This window comes from Solenopsis invicta, chromosome 8, assembly GCF_016802725.1.
Source record: "Solenopsis invicta isolate M01_SB chromosome 8, UNIL_Sinv_3.0, whole genome shotgun sequence".
In the NCBI taxonomy this organism is placed as follows: Eukaryota; Metazoa; Arthropoda; class Insecta; order Hymenoptera; family Formicidae; genus Solenopsis; species Solenopsis invicta.
Genome location: NC_052671.1, coordinates 65,749 through 81,470, shown reverse-complemented (window position 1 = coordinate 81,470; position 15,722 = coordinate 65,749). Strand labels below are relative to the sequence as shown.

The window sequence follows — 15,722 nt, the reverse complement described above, 5'->3', positions numbered from 1 at the left end:
TATAATTTTAAATCGAATTAATCGAAACAAAAGAATTCATAATAAAGTATAATTATATAAAACGTGAAAATGTGGGAACTTTAAAAGAAAAAGCTAAATAAAAAGTGTAAGAATAACGTAAATTATCTCATTTACGTTGACCAGAGGTATTCAACCAACGCTTTACAGCTTCTTCAACAGTCCTCAATATTGAGGACTGCTGAAGAAGCTGTGAAGCGTTGGTTTTTTATTTTTTATTTTTTATTTTTTATTTAGTTTTTGACGACTATTGAGATTAGAATACTTGAGGTTAGTGACCTGAGCATACGCTGAGGTTAGCATGCACGAGACCTTCAGGGCCTAAGCAGAATGGTTGACTTATAATTTTAAGACAAGTTTTACGACTTAAATCTTTGTTTTTAGTAACGCACAAAAACTGTCTTGTGTCTCAAGTCTTGAGTTACGAACAAAATCTCTTTTTAAAACTTGAGACATAAGACAGTTATTGTGCGTTATTAAAAACAAAAACTTGAGTCGTAAAACTTGTCTTAAAATTATAAGTCAGCCATTCTGCTCAGGCCCTTAGCTTTAATGACGTGTCCCATTTTACCCTATAAAAAATGTCTCACTTCACCTCAAATCCTATGTTTCGAAATTATGACGCGTATCATCGAAAATATGTTAGCTTTGTATAAAAAGTCTTTGTAACCACAAAACTAAACAACAAACAAGAACTTTGCATATATTTACCTTCTTCCAATTGTGGGAAAGACTATTGAAAATAAAAACTTTATAAATGTCGGAAAAAACTTTTTTTACAAAAAAAATTGTAGTTGTTATGACAGAGCAGCAAAATGTACGTTCATCAAAGACTAATTTAAAATGGTTTGGCTTGATGCACAATAAATGACAGCTATTGGTTGCTATAAATTTCACTACGTATAGTATATCTTATAGTAGTATTGTCCCACTGCACCTCATGTCCCACTTCACCTGACATTCCCCTACCAATTGAGAAAGACTATAAATTTTGAAAATAAAATGATGAAAACTTGATTCTTGAGGCTTGAGGATACAGGATACGAATATAATTCACAAATGTACACACACACACACACACACACACACACACACACACACACACACACACGCACACACAAAATTTGTCAGTGATAGACAACATTTTGTAGATACCATTTTTGTCTATACAAAGTAGTGAAAAATAATAAAAAATATCAAATATGTAAATAAAAAAAAGTTGGTTTTATGAATTTCAAATGAAAACGAATTAAATGTATCAACAAGATAGTGATAGTTTTTTGACTCACCGAGTTTACGTTTAACCTTGGCACGCATATGTACTAAATCAAAGTTACCCTATTCCCGCGTATTGAGCAGCACACTCCCCACTGCACCGACCGGTTCATTAACAATTACATGGACAAGCATGGTGGCACAGGTGGCACGATATATAAAGTCACGAGGAATTGGCGTAGCTGGCTATTAGTTTGGAACGTTCCATCGACCGGTTTGTGGACAGTTTCGACTTGCTACGTTCTATTTCTCCGGACAGCCGTAAATTGGCCGATTTAATCAACCGATTGGTTCTACACGTGCCGTGAACGCAGTGAACGACTAGGAATCGCGCACGTATGTTTTACTTGAATCTTTCCGCTAGCTCGCTCTCTACTTCTTGCTTCTTGTCGATATCGAAATTTAAAGGAGACCGAATCCTGATTGCCAAGTTCGAGTTCGCGTCCTAATCGAATCTTCCTATTTGTCTCCAGAATTCGTTTCCTCTTTTCAACTTGGTGAAATTTCTTATCTGTCATAATGATGTTCGTCAAGAGAAACGCTGGTTTTCTTCTAATGATTGTCGCATGTCTGCTGATGAAATATTGCCAAACGTCATGTATCGGAAAGACTATATTGAGTAAGTATTAAGTCTAAATGACTTTCTAATATCTATATTATCAATAATAATAAGTGTGTTAATGATGCGTGAGTAGAGAATATAGTAAGCGTGCGAAAACGCTGAGAATGAGAGAGAGAGAGAGAGAGAGAGAGAGAGAGAGAGAATTTTGTATAAAATGCATTGAACAAACATTATTTACAAAAATACATACATGTCTCATTATTTATTATTGTTTTAATCACTTTCCAAATTTATCTGTCATTTGTGAAGAAGAGAGAGAAAGAAAGAAGCAATTCTATATATTATTATTGAAATATTTAAAATTAAGCACGGATTTTATATACGGTAAGAAAAAAGAAAGAAAGAGTGAAATGAAAGAATATAGATAGCCCACCTTATTTCAATGTTAACAGACATACGTATCTTCAAAATAATTTGCATAAAATTTCTCAATTTTAATAGACAAATATCTCTTTCAAAGACTTGAATAATCCTTACTGATGTAATTTTCTAGTTCCATCAAATTCAAAATAACATTTACCACATTTAAAAACGCGTCGTTATTTAAGGTTAATTGTATTAATTAATTTATTTATATTATAATAAAAAATATATATTCCATATCAAAAGAAATGTAGTTTAATATTTACATTTATGTTAATTATATTATAATTAAGATCTTGGAACTTGGGAGAACTTGGATATTGAGAGAAAAAAAGAAATTACTGTGACATTTAACGTCTCACATTGAATACGATCATTGTAATCCAATATCGTACGCGAATATATATAACAGAAAAATAAATTACAAGAGCTGTTTTAACAAATACTGTTGATAAAATGTTATAAAATTATTTTAATCCAATTCTAATCTTAATATACAGAAAGAAATTTATTACAGTAAGAAAATTGAGAGATTATGTAACTAAGCAAAATTAATTAATCAAAAGTTATTTATTTAGTATATCACAATTTTGTCTTTCCGATGAAATTTATTTAACTACGAGCTGTAACAGAGAATGAAGTTATAGAACAGGTACAGATCAAATTGCATCGTTACGCTCGGTACCGAGCCCATCTCATTTCCGGTACAAAAAGAAACTAATGTTTCCAGTCAGCGAGACGGTCATCAGCCCAAATGCGGATGCTCAAATTTGTTTCTCCTTTTCAAAGGATGCTAAACGAGCAAATAATACGGCGCCAAGAACGGTGCGTTGCCTCGGACGATGATTAATTAGCGTGTACAGAAAAAAAAAACAATTGTCGCGGTCGTTCATTGTCGCCAATAATGTTTTTTTCGTGTTGTTTTAATAATTTCTCTCTCTCTCTCTCTCTCTCTCTCTTTCTTTTTCTTCTTGCTCTTTCCCTAACTGTCGTGAACAGCATACTAATGCCTCAAGAGTAAATAAATCACTTTAAGCAAATATAACTGCAGATACGCTCTATTGTGAAAAATTTGTCATCTCCCACTACTCTGGAGAAAATTTTTAACGAGAGATGCTTGTATCTGTTTTGGGAAGAATCTTATTAATAGTTACACTTTCAACAAACGAAATTGCTCTTATGCATCATTTTGAACTGAAACGTATTTTTAGACTTTAAATGGATTGAAATATGAAACGCGCTATTCATCATTTTGAATTCGAATAGATGTTCCCATTTATTATTTTTGGATTCAAATAAATTGAAATACGAGTTATTGAATATAGCTATTCATCGTGTTAAATTCGACCGTATTTATGTTCATATTATATTGTTTTTCGATTTAAATAAATTCGAAAAATCTAAAGCGCAAATTCGAAAATGTCAAAATGAATTTATTTCTATCCATTTCAATTAATTTTTGTTTGCTAGATTGTTTAAGAAGAGTTTTATTGATAATTATACTGTTTGGAAGCACGTGTTGGTAAATCCATTATTGAATTACAATTTTACAAACACTTGAAAAACTGTAATGGATGATGACATTAAACGTTATTGAAACACTTAATAAAAAAAACTTTTAAAAAATACTCATGTAACACTGATTTCAGCGTACAGCGTACATTAAAATAAATTTCTAACATCTATCAAATATCTCTCAACGTTTTGTTTATAAACATCACATTAATATGATCTGTACAACGTAGAAAATTCAAGCTAGCAGTACGCGGCATCACGAGTCCAGATGGACGAGTAATTCTATTTCTTGTAAATAAAAATTAGCATACAGTAGAATATAAAAGCTGACAATAGAGTTATGAAACGTTTCTTATAAAACTTTTCACCGATATTCTAGTAAAATGATTCTGCGAGGCTCCAAAAATTGGAGATAAAGGTAAAAGTAAATAAGAGATGTAATTTGACGGTACAGAGTTTTTAGTTTTATGCACAACTTAATTCATATAGAAATCTAATAATTTCTCTCTATGTGAAAATAATCTTATGCATTGAAAGTTAAGCGTTTGGGAATTGTTGTGTAATGTTTCTGAAATGTTATGAATATTTAAAGGATATTTTAATAAAATATCTCTCAAATATAATATTTGCAAAATTCTGAAAACGTCATACATCTGCACGATATTTTTACACGCGACCCTGCTAATCTATATAGTAATTCGTGATACGTAACAAACAACGAATCATAATAACGTCAAATAATGTTAAAATGAATAATGAAAGTGATGAATTAAAAGGTGGTGACTCTTAATAATCATTTTCATGTCGTGATAATTTTTTGTTCTGCTTGGGATAGATTTGTATAATTGATAATAGAAAGATTATGTGTAGATTATGCAGTTTGCAATAGTTAATTTTTTTCTATAATTAAAAGTATAAAAGTTTGTTTTGTCCTTTTAAAAATTATTCTCTTGGCAGTTTGTTTGTGATTTATCTTATAATTGAAGTGAATCATTATTTACTTTTGTCTATTTTAAAGCTGTACAATTATATTGTAGCTCTTTATATTTAATTTTCTAATTTATTTTTAATTCATTATGGTCACACTGAGTTAAAATGACCAGAGCATCATCTTCCACGTTAGATTCCAAAACTTTCCTGGTTTAGAAAGTGCGCGCACTTTTATGCGTAAATTCACTAATATAAATTGTTTTCTCGAAATTTTTTACCGGAAAACATTAACTCTTTTGCTACGAACGTCCTCTCCACTGAAATGCTCACAATGTACGAAATGACGCCGCGCGCCGCGCCGCGTCAAAAATGTGTATGTACATTTCACGCGGATTGTCATCAGTGGTCGGGATTGCATCTTACTTCTATAAAAGTTGTTTCGACGATGCTTTTTGGAAGAAAAAGTATTTTCTTTAAAAAAAGAATATTTATAATTTCTTAATAAATTTATTTGTTATTGAACATCAAAATAAACATTTTATAATAAACATTATCATGTAAACATACACAATTTTACAATATAATAAACATTAATTCTTAAATACATTATAGGGACTGGGAGACCTCCTAGAAAGATTTTGCTTCCGTGCTAGTTTGTTTTAATTGAGCAATGAAGTTACGGTGAACTGTAGCGATCGATAGGGGAGACTTGAAACTTTTTTTACTTAGCCCCAATCTTCTTTTTCATTCCGTCTTCACACAACAAGCGATCAAAGTTTTAGTAGAATTTTTAATAATGATTATATAATGATAATAATAACACTTAGATATTTTTCAAAACAGAGAAAGGATAATAACGTAGACTGCGCCGCGCGTCGTCGACTGTGCTCTAAAAAACTCCAAAACATTACCGCGTCTCTTGATAGCGATCAAGTGGGTGCAGATTATAATCGCCCGTCGTATGTAGAGTGACTATAATCACCGGTTCTATATAGACGGAGTCTTGTGAAGAGCGACTATAGTCACCCCCGTTGTAGCGAAAGGGTTAAAAACTGTTTGGGTCATTTTGACTCGGTGTGACCATCGTGTAATTTTTATTAAGTGTGAGAATAGAGTTAAAAAATATAAATATAATTATAATTTTGTAACAAAATACTACGTGTATTTTTAAACAAAATTAAATAGTTCTTTTTTTTGGTGGCTCATATTACTTCTGTTTATTTTTGTCACATTATGCAATGTCGTCACATTTTTTATAAATTACGTTCTAAGTAATAAATATTTCATAATTTTGACTCTATTAAACAACATTTTCATAAATATAATCGCCAAGTTTTAATAAGAAATATTGGTTATTGACATTAATTATTAACAAAGGTATTGAATAAGACGCAATGGGTGTCCATAATATCACCTTGTAATAAATTAAAAAGAAACCAAATCGTAATCCACATGTATATTTTAGATACTACATCTTTGACAATTCAATAGCATTATCCGATGAATTTTTAGACAGATACTCGTGTAATCAACAGACAGAAAACTTACTCTATCCGATCAAGATAAAAATCAATTTAAGGAATAAATTAGTAGACACTTCTTTGAGTATGAAAATTATTCGACATTTGTATTCGGCAGAATATTTTTGTCTAAAATAGAACTTCACGATTATCATAAATTCAAATCACTGATCATTATTAAGAGTGCTTTCAGTATAAAACATATTTACGGGAAATTACCACGTTTTAATATCTTCAATTATTCCTAAGCCAGATGTAATCTGGCTTGGGAATAGTTGAAGATATATTGTATGTAACTGTAAAATGTGTGTGTGAGACAATTCTCAATTTGTCCGAGTTACTTAAAAACGTTGTTGTGGGGACATAACGTTACAGCGAAGTGGATTCTTAATTTACCTATATACAACCATTAAAAGTGTGTTAAAAACTGATGTTGTCCATTGCTATACTGGTTTTTGTTGACTATTTGAGGGAGATCGAATCATCTCCTCCGACGGTACACGCGGTGGAGAAAGTTGCATTTCGAGTTCGTAAACCGTTAGTGACTCATCCGCACAATGGATCAACAATGACTAAATAATCTCAATGGCTTGAATTTGCTACGCTGAAGATGACTCCAAAGTTGAGTCAAAACGTACGAAAATCTTTTAAATAAATCTATTTGTTTTGCGCAACACTAACCGCGCTGGGCTCTCATTAGCCTCATATTTCCTCTAATTTTAATACGTCACACGTGTAATATGTCTCATATATGTTGTTGAAAGAATGATGATATTATAATACATTTCACAATGATGGATAGTGATGAGAGAAGCAATATAGAGAAAAATATATTTGTCGGAAAGTAGTAACTAAAGACACCATATCATCTTACAGGATCCGGTGGTATATCATGTGAGGAAAAGCAGATTATCTTGGACGAACACAATCGATTAAGACAACTAGTAGCATTAGGACAGATACATGGTCAACCAGGTGCAGCGAATATGATGGAGATGGTAAATTGGCGCGTTTTATTTTATTTTTTGAGAAAATCAATCCTTACAAAGACACAAAATGTAATGTTTGCCGTAACAATTTATTAATGTAGATGAATGTTAATACAAAAATGATGGGCAAAACTAAGAATGTAGTGCAATTACTTCGAGATATATCCTGTATCGAGATATATCTTATTTAACTTTTACAATAAATGAATAGTGTGCTGATGATAAAATAACAACACAAAAAAGAATACAAAATTAGCATACATTTTTATGTATAAAAAAACTCTCGCATGAAAGCATTTGCATTAATTCATGATTGATTATATAGCAGACTTAGCAACAGTTGATTTTCAAATTGTAAAACAGTCGATATAATTCGATCGCTGTATAATTAACTCTCCGCAAACATTATGGGTATTTCAAGATTTAGGCGACTTTTCGATCTTGATTTATTCGCCATAAATTCGGACACGTACAAAAATAGTAAGAAACATTTTGGATAAAATAACTATAAAATTGTTTTGAAAGAACCAGAATGTTTTTAGATATTTTAAACTCACAAACTCTTTGAAAAAACATAACGTTCCTTTAACGATCCATAACGTCTAATTATGTATAAGTAATGATATTCAGCGGTGTCTGCGGGGGGTTAATATTATGTAGACTATGTACAGGAACCTGGAGCATAAACGGACATAGTTATTTTAAACTTATTTTAAATATATTAAAAGTAAATGAATCAAATTGATTTTTTACTAAAATATACTTTGGAATATTTATTTAAAAAAAATACTAGTTTTATTACAAAAACATAGATTAAGAGGATACAATTATTGTTTTATTGAAAACGTACCTTACCCCACATAACGGGGCATAATGGGGAACCCCATAAAACTTGCTTCTTTTTCAAAAATAATGTTCAAAGTTTCTTAAAAGCAACTTGGAACACTTAATATAAGTAGGAATTTATTATTGCATACACACACACACACACACACACACACACACACACACACACACACACACACACACATATGTGTATATATATATTTTTTTTTATTAATAATTTTTTTGATACATTATATTAATGTTATTAAAAAATTAATAAAAATTAAAATTTCATAGCATCTGTGATTATATTTTATATAAAATGTAATACAAAACATAATTGTATATAATATATACATTTTTGCTTGCGACTAATGCCGCCAGCGCATAGTGACACAGTGCATAATTTTACCCCGTGTTCTAATATCTCATTATGCCCCAAAATGTATAAATTTACTTAAATAATATAAAACATCACAGAGAATAAATATATTTGCATAAATATTTTATTAAAGTGATAAGAAAACATAAATGTACTATTTAATAACATAAATGTACTTACGGTATAAGAAATAGAATTTTATTATTGCTTACCCTACATAAATGTACTCAGAAACTCCAACTCATTGTCAGTTGCGGAGAGCACAGCGAATACATTAAATAATGTCTAACAACTTTAAGGTAAAAATAATATTGAAAACACCATATAGTAAGATATATCTAATAGTAATTATTGCATGACATTTTATTAGCATAGTAGCATCTCTGTGAAAAGTTATCGACTATGCTCCATTGTACCTCAAGTTTCCCTATACTTAAGTCATAATGAAATACATATTTATTGTTCTTATAGATATGGGATGACGAACTTGCCGCGATAGCACAAAGATGGGCAGATTATTGTGCCGAGTCACACGACAGTCTAAGAAATGTCCGTAAGTAAAATGATTAGCAATTGCTTTTTTATATTTATATAATAATATTATATTCTTAATATAACGTAATATTATAACATTTTTAGATATTTTTTTATCAAAGAAATACTATGTGATTATTAGTATCTTTAGTATGTTAAAGGAAAATAACAATGTAAAAAAATTTTAAATAATTTGCTTAACAATAATAAAAATAATTGAACCATTGAACCAGAGTGCCTTCTACAGTCGCAGCTAAGTCTTAAGTATTAAGAATTATTTTTCAGGGAGAAAAGGGTTAATATTTAATAATACGTGATATTACTTAATCTTGTTCAATTTAGAATTGTGTTATGACTGAAAATTAATTCGGCGCGCAGTTCATTGAACTTGAAAAAAGTATATAAAATCACACAAACGATACAAGCACGAAGATCTAGCTGCGACCGTAGAAGGTACTCTGGTTAAATATGCATTGATACAGCAACGGTCAAAATATTTCTCTCTACTACTAATAAAAATAATCTTTTTACAAGTAAAATTGTGTCTTTTACTTGCAATTTTTTATATTATCTATATACACAAACAGTTTATATTTGTATTTAGCAAAAATAGAAGTTATAGTAAACATACCAGTATGTCATCATTATCTCGCTTCAATGTATTATTAATACACAAAACGAATAAGATATCTTGACAAGTATTTCTCAATTTAATGCGCTTTTGTTTTCTCTGACACATATATGTTTATGATTGACCAAAAGGGATCGTGATTTCCAGGTAGATTTGCAGTAGGGCAGAATATTGCTCGTTCATGGACGACTAGGTCTCCGGGACCTTACGATGGCGAGCCGAAATGGAGACAACAAATTTCTGCTTGGTTCAACGAGGTACAATACTATCATTTTGGATATAGCAAAACCACGGGACACTACACACAGGTCTGTATATACAATCTATAGAAGCTTGCAAGTTTAGAAGAATATCAGAGTTAACTTGAGCTTTCCACATTGCGCTTTAACTTAACGATTTAATTACTGTTACAAACACTATGTGAACAAAATCTATATACAAAAAAAAAAATTTTATTTATTACAGCAAAATAGTTTCTTTTATTGTTTGGCATTTGCGATATGAAAGCAACTAGATTATATATATATATATATATATATATATGTGTGTGTGTGTGTGTGTGTGTGTGTGTGTGTGTGTGTGTGTGTGTGTGTGTGTGTGTGTTTGTGTGTGTGTGTGTGTGTGTGTGTGTGTGTGTGTGTGTATGTGTATGGTTATAATTAATGTTCAATATTAACACAACGAGTTTCGTTAAAATGTAAAAATCTCAAACAGATTTGATTATTAGAAAATAATTTTGCTTGATTTTACTAATTGTAAGTAAAATAATTTGATTAAAATTGAGAGAGGCTAGTATATGGCTAATATACATAGCAAGATCTTAGTGCTGATATAATGTTTTTTTGTGTAATTTTACATGTAATTTTTAATTCTTTCGAACAGTGCGCCGTCGTTATCTTCACTTTCAAATCACGGTTTTCAAATTGAATCAAAAAAGTAATATCATAGAATTAAATTGACAATGAATTTAGTATTATTGATGCTAACTAGCAGCTTTAAGATCTTCTATCCCGAAAAAGTGAAAAAATAGACTAATTTATCTCCAAAACACACGTATTTCTTGTGTTGAGATAATAATCATTGCTTTGATAACAAAATAAAAATAAATTTTAACCAAATAATGTGAGAAGGTAATAATACAAATACAAATGTAATAATACAAAATTAAAAGAGAATAAACGAGCTCGAGAGCTGCGTTGAGTGTTGAACGCAATAATCAAAGTAGGTAAATTCAAATATACGTTTCGACCTTTAATAACAGTTTTTTCAGTACAAACAAGCATCTGTAACAATGATTAATAATAGTGTTTGATCCTAATCTTTAAATAACAAATTAAACTATAATTATAATAATTATCAATTCTGCGGAAAGTCCGTAATAACAAAAACGTTCATTGACTGTCAGTTATAAGTCAACATAAAAAAATCATGACCTCTCGGAAATATGCATCGACACATATTTCGGAGACTTAGGCAGCGTGCGCAACAAATAAGTAATAAATAAATAAAATAAGTAATAAAAGACTTTTATGAGTTATATCAAATTATGGAAAATGCGCGAATAATACAAATAATGGTCGATAAATTAAAAAAATAAACAGATAAAAATTGATAATTAAATAGAAAAAAATTTTAAAATAAAGAGATAAAACCCAGATTAAAATTAAAAAAATAATAAAGAAAAAAAATAAGTATTACCTGTAAAATAAATTTATTATTTAGTTTTTAATACGATTTCAGCGTACAATTATTTTTATTTAATAAAATTGTTTTTATTTTAAATCTTTCTATTGCTCGCTATAGATGTTGCTCATACGATAAAGTTTTATAAATAATTTCTTGCAACGATTAGGAAAAAATGTAGCAAGAGCAAATATCTTTTTTTTTCTTTTTTTGTTAAAGTAGTAATAATATAATTTTAAAGATCGATTTCATTCGTAGGTGAGTTTCGAAATAAGTTCAAAAATTTTGCGATTTATAGACTCGATCGGTTTTCAAATTGCAATTAATTCTTATTCTATAAAAAACTTGTTTTATAAATTTTCATGAGGTTACAATCTACGAAAGAGACTATTTAAGCGCGACAAGTTTGTCGTTACGCAAAAAAAGTTTGTCTTTGGTCTTTAAAAATAACTTATTATGTTATCAAAAAGGCGCATAATGTAGAAAATGCTTAAATTTAACTTTAATTTATATCTAATTTACATTTTAGATTCTTCATTACATGTAAAAAACGTTGCTTAAAGACCTCTTGCTCCCGATTCCTTAAATCTAAAAATCTATTATTGTTTCAATATTTTTATTAAGAGAAAATTTCAAATTGTGAGAAAAAGTTATCAAGATGTGATTTAAAAAAATAGCTTTTCTTATATTTGATATTTAGAAGACTTTAAAAGATTTTTATCAAATATCAGTAGATATTAAGAGGATGCTAAAGTACTACAAATTACCGACATTTACAGTGTAAATATCTTTCAATTGGCTTTACAGAATCACAAAAACATTTTTAGAATTAAAATACGCGTAAAAAGAAGTCCCGCTGAGGTCAATTTTACAAGAAATTTGAACAAAAATTTAATAAATCATTAAAAGTACACTCGTATAGCCATCACCTGAGGTTAACTTTATCTTAATATAGAAGTTGTATAGCTCGTACATACAAAATAATAGTAGAGCGGGCTTCAGAAAACATGCACAAATAACACTGATCGTGTGAAATTACGACTAAACCCCTAACAAAAAAGATATGCTAATGCGCTTTTACATGTATATTTTGCTCAGTGAAGCTGTCATAAATAGAGCAGTATGGTACCAAACAGTAGTTGATAAATTTTTTCGCAGATGGCAAAATAATCGAAAAACAAAGACAGATCTATGCGATGGACAAAGAGCGATAGCCTGGTCTCGCTCAAAAAATAATCTGCAATGATCTGCAGTACCGACGTTGAGAAAGTTTTTCTGTTACTTTAGCATTCTCTTAAGTATTCGAGCTAACCATTTTCACTCACAAATTTGTTTAACCTTATACATGGCATATATTATATCTAAACAATTTGTGAATATTAAAATAAATACAGGAAATATGGTAAATATGCAGAAAAGGTTACCTCATCGATTTCATTGACCTTGGTATATTTTATAGCGTGAGGATACTGATCAACTTTTTCTTATAAAATAATCGAGGGTCTCGTATAATTCAAGATATATTTAGATAAAAGTTAGTACCCTCACCTTTATAACATATACCAAAGCCAACGAAATCGATGAGGTGTAACTTTTTCTGCATATTTACCGAAAATATTTTGAATTAATTCCAGTTGGTATGGAGTAACACTTTTTTAATAGGATGCGGATATTCGTTCTACTATGATCCAGTTCGCGGCTATACCAAGAATTACGTATGCAACTACGGTCCGAGGTAAGAATTCTATCTTGAAATACTGTTTTTTTTTATACCTTGCATTTCTTAAAATATATAAATGTTAACAATTTAGTTAGTGTATTAAAGAACTAGATTTTTATTTGCAGAGACAAAATACTTTGTTGAGATACTCCAATTTTCTTTATGAATACAAGTAACGTTTTGCATACATTGCAATTCTGTTTTTCTTAAATTAACGTATTTTAAATTGGTGTGTGCGTGCTTGTGTGTATGTGCTGAATGTCTCAGAAATTGATCAATTTTCAATTTGGTTAACGCTACTCTCCTTATCTCATCAATCTGTGCGCACCTTTCCGAGTGTCAATTGACTTTTGGAGATTTGGATTGCACGCGGAGCAATGAGGTAAGAGGAATAGTGCTAGATGAATTAAAGAGTGAAACGGCTAAAATGTACGAGGTGTGTTCAAAAAGTATCGCGAATTTTGTGTTTTTTTAAAAATTATTTATTTATTCATGAATATCTATTTTGTCCCCTTCAAAGTAATCCCCATGAGATATTATACACTTGTGCCAACGGTTTTTCCAATCTTCGAAGCACTTCAAAAAATCATTTTTTTTTTATCTTGTTCAGCTCCTCCTTCGATGCCGTCTTTATCTCGTCAAGCGTAGCGTAACGTCGTCCTTTCATGGGCCTCTTCAGTTTAGGGAACAAGAAAAAGTCACAGGGGGCCAGATCTGGGGAATACGGTGGCTGCGGCATCATTAGTGTGTTGTTTTTGGCCAAAAAGTCGCGCACAAGCAACGATGTGTGAGCAGGGGCGTTTGGTACGAATTTCGCGGCGACCCGTCTCATGCCCAAATCATTGATAAAAATCGAATGGCACGAGCCAATCGATATGTTTAGGTCCTCAGCAACTTCTCTAACGGTGATTCGACGATTGGCCAATACCATTTTCTCCACTTCATTAATTTTTTCGTCTGTTGTTGAAGTGCTCGGGCGTCCGGCACGCTCTTCGTCGTTCACATCTTCTCGGCCTTCTGAGAACATTTTGTACCACCGATAAACGTTGCTTCGGTCCAAGGTAGCTTCTCCGTATGCCACAGTCAACATTCGGAATGCATCCGCGCACTTAATTTCGTTTTTCACACAAAATTTGATACAGGTTCTTTGATCCATTTTTTTGAATAGGTAAAAATCGAAGACGATCCAAAACACGTGCAAGCAAAGCAGCTGTCAACAATTAAGTGAACATTCAAAATGGCCGAGCTTGTCGGCATAAGTGAGAGACATGAGTACTAACATAACGCCACAAAAAGATCGAAATTCGAATATACGTAACCCGCGAAAATTCAAAATTCGCGATACTTTTTGAACACACCTCGTACATACAATACTAGATCTAAAAGAGTTATAAAAGATCATTTTTAAAGGTATCAAAAATACATATTAATTAATTCAATAAAAAAAAAACATTATTTGATATTGTTTTACGTTGCTTCAGTGGAAATGTACTCGGCTTTCAACCATACAAATCAGGTCAACCTGCATGCGGAATGTATGGCATGTCCTACAGCAATAGATATGCCGGATTATGTTGTTAGTATCATAACTTGTCTTATAAAATAATTACATTAATATTTACTTTATACATAATATACGAGTATATTTCTTTAAAGATTTGTAAAAATTATAAGTTTAATATTAATTTTTCAATTTTTATTTTTTAACCTTAAATGATTTATGATGTCTTTTTTATATTTTTATATAATTGTAGAAACAATTTTGTCTTTGTTTTTATATAATTTGGATTATTTAACTTTTTTATGAAAACGTGAAAATAATAAATGTTATGTAATTACAGCTCGTGGAACTTATTATTACCTGGGAGCTTTATGCGTATATGGATAATATGAAGAATGTAGATACTTATGAAGATTTTGTAGATAAACTTTAAAATGTGCATAATATTTCTTTCGTTTGTTCATTGTTTACAAATTGTTTTTGCGAACAGAGGTCTGTGATAATAAATATTGAAAAATATTTCTCCCAATATATAGAGAAAAGAAGTGGATGGTGAAATACCATTTTGTTTTTTCAAAATAACTTACAGGAAATCTTTCAGAAGTATCCGCTTCAAATTTAGATGAGCTTTTAATATGTTGCAGTACAGATAAAAACATGGGACACGTATTTTTTTTTATACATATCTTACGATAGATACCTCTGCCCACTCTTCTCTACTATTATAGTAGAATAATCGACTATGTAATACAGATCATAATTTATAGTTTTTATTAATTCAAAAACAAGCTAATCTGTTAAATATTAATTTGTGACGCGGTAAGTAGCAGTAAATATTATATATTTGCGAAATAGTATGATACTAGATTGTGTGTGTGTGTGTGTGTGTGTGCGTTTGTGCGTGCGTGCATGCGTGTGTGTGTGTGTGTGTGTAAGCGCGCGTCGATGTGTGTGTTGTGGGTGAATAATCACACACAATGCCAGATGTATTTAAACAAGAATGTAAACATTGATGACAAAATTTCTCTTAAACCTTTTCACATACTATAAAGTAAGTTGGTTAGACATTTATATATACCCATTTAAGAATAGTAGATTAGTACTTATAAAGGAACGAAAATTGGTTAACAAATATGAAGATAAAGTAAATATTTTATGATCTTTAATGAATAGAGGAGAAAGTAGTCTTGTCACGAGCGAGGAGATATTATGGC

General features: G+C 30.6%; 1 protein-coding gene across 4 annotated transcripts; it reads left to right on the top strand.

Annotated features, from left to right (window-relative positions):
• Positions 1-493: 493 nt before the first annotated feature.
• LOC113005862 (venom allergen 5) lies at positions 494-15,036 on the top strand. 4 transcript variants are annotated; one of them, XR_005575417.1, is made up of 9 exons: positions 494-1,629; positions 1,767-1,912; positions 7,120-7,241; positions 8,911-8,992; positions 9,752-9,912; positions 12,950-13,022; positions 13,133-13,389; positions 14,489-14,583; positions 14,849-14,867. XR_005575417.1 is itself a non-coding variant. In XM_039452861.1 (8 exons), the coding sequence occupies exons 2-8, from the start codon at positions 1,813-1,815 to the stop codon at positions 14,939-14,941; spliced, it is 726 nt and encodes a 241-aa protein (XP_039308795.1). In that variant the 5' UTR covers positions 494-1,629; positions 1,767-1,812; the 3' UTR covers positions 14,942-15,036. The 4 variants fall into 4 exon arrangements, 2 of the variants coding, with proteins under 2 accessions (XP_039308795.1, XP_039308796.1); XR_005575416.1 differs by having other exon boundaries at positions 502-1,629; positions 12,922-13,022; positions 14,849-14,866; XM_039452861.1 differs by lacking the exon at positions 13,133-13,389 and having other exon boundaries at positions 14,849-15,036.
• The last annotated feature ends 686 nt before the right edge of the window (positions 15,037-15,722 follow it).

Excerpts from the sequence above, each read along its gene's own strand:
- LOC113005862 (XM_039452861.1), top strand. The coding sequence starts at position 1,813 with ATGATGTTCGTCAAGAGAAACGCTGGTTTTCTTCTAATGATTGTCGCA. Across the intron at positions 8,993-9,751 it reads CGACAGTCTAAGAAATGTCC|GTAGATTTGCAGTAGGGCAG; the intron begins GTAAGTAAAATG and ends CGTGATTTCCAG. Across the intron at positions 13,023-14,488 it reads GTATGCAACTACGGTCCGAG|TGGAAATGTACTCGGCTTTC; the intron begins GTAAGAATTCTA and ends ACGTTGCTTCAG.